Source organism: Protomyctophum bolini (assembly GCF_963924005.1).
Source record: "Protomyctophum bolini genome assembly, chromosome: 18".
Classification (NCBI taxonomy): Eukaryota; Metazoa; Chordata; class Actinopteri; order Myctophiformes; family Myctophidae; genus Protomyctophum; species Protomyctophum bolini.
This window is the reverse complement of record NC_137879.1, coordinates 12,988,893-13,000,210: the sequence shown is the minus strand read 5'-3', so window position 1 is coordinate 13,000,210 and position 11,318 is coordinate 12,988,893. Positions and strand designations below refer to the sequence as shown.

General features: G+C 40.2%; 2 protein-coding genes across 2 annotated transcripts in view; one reads left to right on the top strand and one right to left on the bottom strand.

Annotated features, from left to right (window-relative positions):
* Positions 1 to 575: 575 nt before the first annotated feature.
* On the bottom strand, positions 576 to 5,663 carry LOC308333166 (uncharacterized protein; the record flags this gene model as incomplete). The annotated part of the gene is made up of 8 exons (XM_080789360.1): positions 576 to 737; positions 1,813 to 1,968; positions 2,194 to 2,412; positions 3,153 to 3,323; positions 3,462 to 3,608; positions 3,936 to 4,076; positions 4,986 to 5,183; positions 5,538 to 5,663. 8 exons carry the CDS (start codon positions 5,661 to 5,663, stop codon positions 576 to 578), a joined length of 1,320 nt encoding a protein of 439 aa, XP_080645486.1.
* Positions 5,664 to 6,506: 843 nt separating this feature from the next.
* Positions 6,507 to 11,318, top strand: part of LOC308333418 (transmembrane protein 150A-like) — a 20,041-nt gene continuing 15,229 nt past the window's right edge. Inside the window, exons 1-3 of the mRNA XM_080789814.1 lie at positions 6,507 to 6,764; positions 7,191 to 7,271; positions 7,696 to 7,818. Coding sequence (XP_080645940.1) covers positions 7,754 to 7,818 — 65 coding nt within the window. The 5' untranslated portion in view covers positions 6,507 to 6,764; positions 7,191 to 7,271; positions 7,696 to 7,753. The remainder of the gene's footprint in view (positions 6,765 to 7,190; positions 7,272 to 7,695; positions 7,819 to 11,318) is intronic.

Genomic DNA, 11,318 nt, shown 5'->3' with positions numbered 1-11,318 from the left:
CTTGCATCAAAGATAGCCTACACTTATTTATTACACATTGTATTTGTTGTGGGAAGAAAGTCACATACTCATTTAATTTCTGATAATACCTTACTTTAATTATAGATTATTAATTATGTACAAAACAACATTCTAGCATTGCATCTTCATACTGTACACCTTAATTTTCTTTCTGGAAAAGCAAAACAAGGGCTGGTTAAAAGTAATTCATTCATCATGTTGAGTATTGTGTTCTCCTTCTCCAACTGTTCACAGTTGGTGCAGGGTCTAGCTCAGTGGTTCTCAACCTTTTCAGGCCACGACCCGCAAAATAAGCATATTTGAACTGTACTTATTGTACAATAGCGGTATTAAAAAGGCCTTAAAGGTCCTTAAATCGTAACTTTAGAAATGTGCAGATAACCAGATGTATGCGCACTTCTACTGCATGTCGGTTTGTTTACTGCTGATTGTGAAAACAATGTTGCACATTATAAGCAAATCATCTGCGGACCCCCTAAAATCATTTGGGGACCCCCACCTGGGGGTCCAGACCGTAGGTGGAGAACCACTGGTCTAGGTGAGAGCTGATTTGTTCATCTGTATGAAGTACTGTGGTCATCTACCTCCTCCATTTCTTCCTCCTTGTCAGTAGACGTCAGTGGTCCCTCGAATGAAGCTGTCCCATCCGTCAATGTTTCATTCTGGTCCGGGAGAGCATTATCAGTGGCCCTGTTTGTCTGGGGCATGTCTACTTTCTGAGAATGCAGTAAACAAAGTACTTTTTGTTAAGCATGAATCCAATGTGTCCTGCATTACCTGTTACCTATCCAATTCGATCGTGCCTTAATGGCACATAAGGCCTCTTCACAGAGCGCTTCCACTTTTCACGGTCAGCTGCTGCAGTGTCCTGCATTACTGTCTCCTTATAAGCCTGATTTATAACTAACGGTGTCCCTCGCTTGAAAAAGAAAGCTGTGTTTTCAAGCTGACAATGAGACTCTGAGAATAAATAAGGCTTTATAGTATTCTGCTGCTGTGTGCACAAGCCGTTGTACTTAGACATGCATGGTTAATCTTTGAGACAAGCACTACTGGCAGGTAGGGCTGCGAATCTTTAGGTGTCCCACGATTCGATTCGATTCCGATTCTTGGGGTGACGATTCGATTCAAAAACGATCTTTTCGATTTTTCCGATTCTCGATTCAAAAAAGATTTTTTTCTATTCTAAAGCAGTTTATTTTATTTTATTAAAAACAATTAAATAGAATTTTAGTCTTCTGGCATGAAAGCAGAGTACATTTAGTAAAAAGCTTGTATAATTGTAAAGGTTTTATCAACTGAATGATTTAAACACACAAAGGTTAAATCCAAGAGTAAGAACATGTCTCATGTATTTAGCTTGCACAAATTTGAACCAGTACAAAAGTTACAAAATCTCTTCTCACTCAATACCAGAACAATACATTAGTATTAAAACAGGTGTAAAATAAATACAATTGGCAGGCTTAGCTTAGCTGGTAGTAAATGCACTATGCAGAAACCCAGGCCATAATGCATTGCATGCACAGGTACATTTGTAAAAAAAAAAAAAAAAAAAAAAAAAAAAAAACTTTTTTTTTTTTTTTTTTTTTTTTAGAAAAATCGATTTTTGGAAAATGAGAATCGATTCTGAATCGGACGGCATTAGAATCGCGATTCTAACTCGAATCGACTTGTACTTGGGGGCCTAGTACAAACCCCTGGGGGGGGGGGGCACTCCAGTCAAGTAACTTTTATCTGGGTTTTAAGTTCATTACAGAGATTGCTCAGATGTATGCTGATATTTGTCACCTCCTGCTCAGGATTATCTTCCTGGACTTTGTTCTGGATTTCTTCCGCCTCTTTCTGGTTTCCTGGATCAGAGCTGGTTGGCTCCAGAGGCTCATCTTCCTTGGCAACTCCTGTCTTTGTGGTCTCATCAGACCCCATGTTCTCCTCGTGGTGTGTCTGGAATGATGTTAGATAAGTTGCAGTTGAAGAAAAGCTACAGGCTTATTAAAGTGAGAAATTATTTATTTGTGGGAAATGACATCAGATTTAACATCCTCTCCAGGTGGGACCAGCTCCTGCTTACATTAAAGATCTACTTTCCCTATGTCACTTCTCAAAGTACTCAAGCACAATTTATGCATGGCCCTGGTGTTGTTGTGGAATACAAATCTCAAGGGGTACTTTTTCTTGCTCCTGGTGATGATGAGGGGATTTTGGTTTCTCTACATCCTGTGTGGCTGATACTGATGTGCCTGTGTTTCTCTCTGTCCCTCCAGTCTCCTCTTCCCCAGAGTGAGTCTCATCTGATTTGAGGCCTTCACGTTCACGTTCTCGGCCAGAGGTTGAGTGGTCCACAGGGATGGAAGCAGCAGGTTCAACACTTTCAGGTTTGTTAAGTATCTAGTACGACATCACACACGTTATGAGTCAATATGACCTCGACTTTCTGTCACGGCAAATTGAGTTGCCTGGCAACTGAGTTGCATGATTATAGCTGACTGAAAGTGGCACTTCAATAAATTGATGTGTAAATTAAGGGGGTGCATACGTTGGTTAGACATACTAACAGTCCTACAGGCATTGGTTTGACAACACCGTCGTCCATCACCCCCGACATGTGTGGCCGGTTACAACTATCCCGTGGCTCAAGACATGCGTGGCAGGTTAAAAAACGAACCTGTGGCCTCCCTGTGAGGTTAGGGTTAGGTTAGGGTTTGGGGTAGGGTGTCGGACTAATGCCTGTCAGACTGTTAGTATGTCGGACCAAACACATGCACCCGTGGGATCCGACTACCATAGATATAGATAGAACATACTGTAGTAGTCTTATCACTGAGTGTACTATTGTGAACATGTGCAGTATTTCTTAATAAGCAAAAGGGGAATAATATACTCAGTGAAATGATGATTGTTAATTTAACTGAGAGCGTGAGTAATTTTTACACAAAAAATATCTGCATGTCTTTAAATGTTCTGATGAATTGAAAATGGAGGACCCTTATGTAAACAAGTCTTACTGCTTTTTTCTGGTTTTATCCTCTTAGCCTAATTTGTATTGACCTGTACTTTCATTGACCTGTACCCATTCTACAGACTTTTAATAATCTTTTCAATCAACCAATCAGTTTCGGCAGAATCACCTTCATGTCTTGGTCTCGAGGGTCGGGGGACGGTGTTTTGTGTTTATCTTGCTGTTCCTCTCGCTCGATTGGCTTGGAATCAGCGGCATCTTGACTGGAAGTTAATACTATGGGATCAGCAAGCTCAGGCTCAGCAGTTTCAGGTCTATCGCCACCACTATCAGTTTTCTGCTGAATAGTGAATGAAATACAATTGGTTAATTTACAGTACAATGCTTAAACTTTTCTCTGCAGTATTCCAAAATGGTTTGGTCTAGTATTTTTTGTATTATAGCAAGGTAAGTAGTAAACTCTAAAAACTCTAGTCACCGTCTCAACTATCTCTTGGTCAGTGTTTGACTCTTCTGTTCTTTCACCAGGCATTTCTTCTTTAACTTCTGTGTTGAGGACCTCAGTCGGGGCATTGTGAATATCCGCTGGATCCAGCCCAGTGGACCCGGTTGCATTGTCCACAACCTAGAATACACCACATCCTTAAGCATTGGACATCTGTCATTTGATTACCATCCCCACACGGTGCCACACCACCATACTGTTGAACATACACTAGTACAAAAGCAAAACCTATATTGTTTGGTGTTGTGAACATTCTGCGAAAATGGCAGATAATAGCAGATCTACCTGTCACTAAGTGACACGTTGTGAGCTTATAGATATTGTCGGCAAACACAATTTGGTGTACAGGGGGAAAAAGAGGGGGCCTAGTACTAGTACAAACCCCTGTGGTTAAAAGGCTCATCACAGAGATTGCTCAGATTTATGCTCAATGCTGATATTTGTCACCTCCTGCTCAAGATTATCTTCCTGGACTTTGTTCTGGATTTCTTTCTCTCCTGGATCAGAGCTGGTTTGCTCCACCGATCGCAGAGGCTCATCTTCCTTGGCAACTCCCGTCTCTGTGGTATCCTCAGACCCCATGTGTGTCTGGAATGATGTTAAATAAATTGCAGTTCAAGAAAGGCTACAGGCTTTAAAGTGAGGAATTCTTTCTTTGTGGGCAAGATTAATTACATCAGATTGAACATCCTCTCAAGGCAGGCTCCTTCTTACATTAAAGATCTACTGCATCCCTATGCATACACATTGTTCATGCTTTATTTAATCTGTGAAGCACTTTTTGATGTCAGCTCGCGAAAGGTGCTACAGATTGTACAGAGTAAAGTTACTTGGAGTATTAGCTCAGCACTGGTGCTGGATAAATAGTCAGCTTGATATATCAAAAGTGAAACAGTACAACAACACTATTTTGCACAATAAATGTCATGGGGCAGCATACTGTTGGACAGATTTGTATTGATTTATCGAGGTGTGCAGTAAATCCAATGTTTGCTCAACATACAATGCAAGGTGTAATTTAGCCCTGGGGAACAAAGCCCAGCTCTGTGAAGATTTTCCTAATCCTATACCATATATATTTTCCTAAACTATCTCAGCTCTTGAAATTTGCTGTGCTCTTTGAATGTGTTAATAATAATAATAATAGACAGAATATTGTTAAATGGAACTACACTGCCACCAAACTAGTGGAGTTCATTTAACAAAGCTTACATTATGCAAATTGTAAGCATTATGTTGTGGCAGCAATGACTTCATCACCCTGATGAAGGCAATGCATAGGTGTATTTTTTTATTATTGCTATGTATTAGCCAGACTATTAAACATACCGGTAAGTCTTTTGGACTTTTCCACAAGAGTGCCTTAATAATGGTCTCATCCTTTTTGCATCAATGTCACCCAGTTGTAACAAGGAGCACTTGGGATTTTTACTCTAGCCTTCTCTCTTTTTTTCTACAAATCATGTCTGCCCAGCACTGCACTGCAGTAATCATTACCTGCTTTTCTGGAATTTCACATTTGGGAGAAGATGGAGGAGGAGTTAAAATCTGTGTCTCTACTTTTGTGGCTGCATCCATGGCCTCTTTGATCTGCTGCATCTCCTCGTTGTACAGCTTCTGCTGGTGCAAGTGCGCCTCTTCTCTGGCTTTGACTTGTTCTTGCTCCAGTACTAGTAGTGCCAAGTTGGCCTTTTTCTAAAACGCAAAAAAACATTAAAAAAAAGTTTTTATTTAATCTGCATTCTTTATTACTGATGGTCTGGTGTAAAGATTTTTAAATACATTTAAAAATGTGTTACAGTATTGATCATTCAAATGACTAACAAACTAACTATGTGATTTTAAATGGGTCATTCTCATTCATTATTTTCCAGTTTCTACTTTTGATACTTTATGTGCATTTTGATGCCAATACAACATTCTACATTGCTGTATTGATAATTTTACTTAAGTAAGGGGATTACACTAGTGTTATTTTTGTGGTGTTTGTAACCACTATTGTTTGTGTAATGCTGCCCCCAAGTGGCAAGAGAACAGAAAGCAGCGTACCTTGGTCTGGTATTCAGTGTTTTCATTGTATCTGAGAATCCAATGAGCCAGATATTCAACGGGGTCTTTGGGTCGTAGTTCGGCCACCTCGGCAAGTCCTTCAGTGAGACATTTCCCGAGATGCATTTTTAAGTACTCTGAGTCCATCTTCTGTAACTGAATACAAATAATTTTGCACACGTACAGTCGTACACGCGAAATGCAAAGTTTTACAAGCACTTGTAAAGATTAACATTAAACAGTGTCCTCAAAGCATAGGAAGTTAGGAACCAAAACAGATGACCAGCAATAGAAACCTCTTTCGTTGAGCGCCTGGCCCTGATCCTGATGTATTGTGTTTCTATGACAACGGTGTAACGTTTATTAAAGGTTCCACTTCCACCCTCATACGAATAAATAGTTCCGCCTTAAATTAAATGCACACACACACACACACGCACGCACGCACGCACACACACACACACACACACACACACACACACACACGCAGGAAGGTTGGCACAACTTGGCAGGTACGCTACCGAATACCGATTACAACATGGCTTGTACAGATAGCTCAAGGAGGCGCCATGGGGTCCCGAGGACCCCGGTCCCCCACCCCACTTTCACTTTGAGAACCACACAAGTTGTTTCAACAAGGAATACCGAACGAGCAGCACAGCTGGCTCTCTTTAGGTAGACCACCATGTCCTATAGGCCGAATGGACAGTGGGTAATTGGTTATTTGGAAAGTGGTTTAGGTTATTTTATTAGTTGTTTATTACTAGGCAACATCAAATATAGGCTGATTCAAAATGTACCAATATGCTACGTTTTCAGGTAATGAACCCGATGGAGATCATAGATCACTTGTTGCTTGACAACAAACTAGCCAATCACGGAGTGAGCGTACCTCCGGGCAATGGGAGGAGTAGACGCTATCTTTTTTTCCCTTTTTTCTTTAAATAATACTGTAGTAAAGAAGACGTCTCCACGTAGGGCCATAACAAACAGGTCTGAGAGGTAGACGGCATGAATGAAAAACGGGAATATAGGCTACAATTTCAACAGCCACAATTCAAGGAACGAGAATCAGTGTGAATTTGCTCATGGATGTAACATTACAATGAAAATACTTGCCCGACCACTGGTCGAAGAGCTTGGACTTTAAATCACTTCTTCAGGAAAACATTTTCTCGGGGTTGGGGGAACCTGAGATGAAGAGCGGAGTTTCAGACTTTTTAAGAGGTATAGTATATAGCCACAAGCCAGTGCCACTTAAGTTATTTGCCTTGATACGACGTACGTCCAACCCAGTTAAATATCTATAGCCTAATTTAGATTATCTGTATAAATATATTCTCACCTGAGAATCTAACCTAACGCGTTTTATAAAGTATGAATGAGAATGAGTAGGCCTATGTTTATCCATTATCAGCTTGCCCTGGACATAACATATGCATCATCTTATTATTATTGGAATGTTGAGTGCAGATGTAGACAGATTAGACATGCATGCATGTGTCCGTATCCGTATACAATGGATAAACGGTAGCCAACTGGACAACATGATAAACTTTATCTGTTGTCCAGTTGTTCATTTGCCTATGCGGTAGAATGCTACTCTAAGGTAGAATGGAGCATCTGAGTTGACATTGGTTATATCTCCAACAGGCTACCAGGGGGCGCTATCTCAAACAGCTAACATGCGCAACTGGCTGTTCTCCCGAAGTCCATCTACGGTGACTATCTGAGGTGAACAATATTCTTCATATTAATCAAACTTAAAAAAAATAAACGAACTAAACTGCATGCCATAAAACTTTGGTAAGTAAATTAGCCTCTGTTAAACAAAATAAAACCAACATTAGGCTACTTAGCTGCAGACACAAGAAAGATAAGTAAATTCTGCCAGAATTATGACATTGCAATGAACACATAATGCAATGGTTTAAAAAAAATCTACAATATTTCAACATATTTATTAATATTTTCCAAATTAATAGTAGCCTACTGTTACAGCAACAAAATGTGGGAACTGGGAAGTGCAACAAGTGTGTTGAGATGCCCTGCTCTCCTACTGTGAAAGGCATCGCCATATATGGCTGTGCTTTATGTATCATTATTTTGTGAAGTCTGAATGACTTGCCTAACTTGTCTTACTAATATTTTTGTAAAGGCGGAGAAAACATCTGGAGTTGTTTGTAGTGTCCAGGAGGAGAAACAGATCATTCAATATGTCGCTGTGGATGATCCTTCCTGCCAGTCTACCTATCATCACCATTACTGGAATATGGGTTGTGTAAGTATGATAATTGTTGCCCATTCTTTGTGCGTGCATTTTGCTTTTGTAGAGTAACCGATAATCAGTATTACAAAATGATGTATTATTAATATTATATAGTTTGTATATGTGTCCATTCTTTGACATGAAACAACACACCAAATGCAACCTGCACCAAAAGACAACCACAGCACATTTTGGCTTAGTGTCAACTGGCAAGGCACTGGGTTCAAACCTGTTTGCAGCTTTCTATGTAGAGTTTGCATGTTTTGACTCCCTGTGTTCTGTTCACATTACATGGTTTTCTCTGTGTCCTCTAGTTTCCTCTCACACCAAACACAGCCATCAAACAAAAATGTTTAGTCAAACCATGTGACTTCCATTGGAAATGCATTGGCCATTAAACACGGACAAGACGGGTGTCTTTTAGGTGTGAATGAGGCCTGCTTGAGTTGGTATCCGGGGCTGCCCACTACTCCTAAATCCTGATAGACGATCTGCGAGCTCACAACGCAATTACAGCGCAACATTGTCTGAGCTTGTAGATCAACTATCTTCGGTCTGTAACAGTGGCACGCAAATGAGTATAATCAGACATTTTGCTTAAACTAACCATGGCTATAATTCAAGAATTTAAACAGATGGTCTCATTGGTCTCTCATGGTCTCTACTACCTCTAACAGTGAAGATGCTATTCTGTGCACATTGATACGTTTGAGGAGAAACAAGTAATGTATTGCTATTCTGTAAAGTTGTGCAGGAGTACAGTCTAAAATTCCTTTTCCTAACTAGCAGTGGCTATGAATGTTTATTCACAGTTTCACACAGCTATTTCCTTCCAAGCACAACGCAATAACTTTGGCCTGTTAGCATTACAACAACTTGAAATAGAGAGTGCTTTTATTGTGGAAATGAGCAAGAGAAATACAGCATCTGTTGGTCAGCAGGTGGTGGGTTGACTCATAGGGGGGATATTTTAACACTGCAGTATTACAAGAAATATCTCTGACAGCAGGTAAAGCTGTATGTGAACACCCCACGGGCACGGACTGGGACAGGAAATCAGCCCTGGCATTTGTGGTCTTCACTGGCCCAAAGACGGTTTTTTATTACTCTTTCTTATTGTTTTGGCTCAGCCCTGGCACCATGACTGGCCAGCCCTCCTGCATATGCCAGAATCGCCAGACTGTCCAATCTGGGCCTGACACCCCAGACACAAAATAGGAAAGGTGAAAAAAAAAAAACTATTATTTATTTCCTATGAAGGGGAGGCAATAAGATAGATTGCGGATGCGCCTATAGTAATAATAAGATAAGACAGAGGAAGAGGAACGGAGAGAGCAACAGTCAAGTTTATGGTTTACTCCCCCTCCCACCAGCTGGGATGTGCTGGTGTTGGGCCAGAGGACTGCATGCCTGTGATCAGGTGGAATGCACAGCCCCAAGCCCAAAGACAGACACCTGCACCCTTTAAGTTGACTTTTACCTGACTTCAACTCACAGAAGTAAAGTAATTTTAAGTCCCGGCTATTTCCAACAGTTACTCAGCGATCTTAAATTATTTTTATTTTATTTAACCAGTAACAACACATTGAGACTGAGTCTCTTTTACAATTATTGCAACGTTTTTCCTATAGTGAAACTATTTGGGGAAAAAAGAGGGAGATTTTTTAATGCTGTAGTATCAGTGTCATAAAGTATTATGAATTGTAGACTAGATACACATTCTTTTTTTTTTACTCAATGTTGATTTCTTTTTCAAATTTTAAGAATCAGACATACAAATAGACAACAAATGAAATAAAAACAAGACAAAAAGTGAATACAATGCAGTACGATACTTTCTTTCGCTGTTATACAACATACTGTACTTTACACAGTCAATATTTAAAGCTCAGAGCAGCAGAGGATTACAGTGTGTTGTGTTGGTTCAAAGACTGTTTTCTCCCTCATCTATCTTGGAGAGGATAATGCATGTTTGAACTGCTTTCCTCTCATCTGGTTGTCTCACTGAATATATAGGAGTGTCATCTGCTCACCTGGAAACGTACTGAGTGAGAGACTGTTTACATAAACCCCCCCTTCCCCTTTGAGCTGAGAAAACAGAGGCATTCTTGGAATCTATTGGGATGTCAAGTCCAATCAGTCCATTGACCATATTCACAGTCACACCATTTTGCTTTTACGTCTTATTCAGACCGGGGTGGGGGAGGGTTAGGGACGGGTTGATTTTTCATCATTGACCAGTGTCCCCCAGGCCAGGGGTCTACTTTTCCCTCGACACCAAATCTCTTAGCCGAAAATATGCTAAGTGTTGTGTAGATCTGCATCTGGATTTTTGTAGACTGTTCAGCCCAGAATAGGGAAGTATGTAGTTAAAAATATGACATTATAATCGCTTCAGCCTACGTGGATGTGTGGGGGCATTTCTGCCATGAGTTGGGAACTTCCTGATTTGCAGGGGCAGTTCTTTCCACTTTGACCTATTTGTTTTTTTTACTCCATTCCTTTCACCTGGTTCCTAGTATGCTTGGCTGCATCTCTCTTTCTCTTTTAACCAATAAATTCTTTCCTCTCCTCCCCCTTCCATCCTATTCTTTTTCACTCTCATGTCCAATTGTGTGACTGAGGTGACGGGTGACACTGTCTGATACTTCTCAACACTAAAGAATAATCCCAACCTTTGGGAAGTGGCCACTAGACATAATTATTTTCACACAAGAAATGGGCTAAAATCCCCCAGTTGATTTGTTATGCAGGCCAGTTTATGGCTGCACATGCCTCAATACCTGTTATTATGTACAGGCATACCTGTAGAATATATAGCGTGGCTACCCAGTGAAGCTTTCCTTAAATGGCCACTGAGGAAATGCTTTAAACTGGAAGCGGTTGTCTTGGGACTTGGGTAACAGTGACGTGTTAAAGTGGAGTTTAACATAGTAGATTTTACATATAGATTGGACATTACTGTCTGTTGGTAATCTATCCGTCTGTAAAATTGCTCAGTAGTTGCATTTTAACTCTAGTTACCAACATGTCGCATAGCCAACCCTGAATAGATTTGATTGGTTTTCAGAGGCATGTCTGTTCACAGAAGTGAAAACACAACCTATTTTCGTTCACATGAGGGCAAATCAATAGACTTGACCTGAATGGTTCCGCATTATCAATCATCACCGGTGATCAATAGCTATGCATCACATGTTTGAAGGTCCAGCTTTTGTACATTGACCAACATCAGCACATTGTTTGTCTTTATCAATCAGGCAGTCTATTCTTCAACACCAGGGATTACATTTCTCAATGGAAGAGTATCACCTCCAAGCACCAACCACTGTAGATTTGCTAGCTATATTTTATTGACATACTGTCTGCAACTCTACCATAAAGGTTGTTTAAGATAACATTTTATTTATTAAAGGACGACTTCACCCATTTAATATTCAACCTATCTTTATAGAATTGGTAGTCACTATTACTTATGATTACAATTATGCTCTAATCTGGGCCACTTTCAG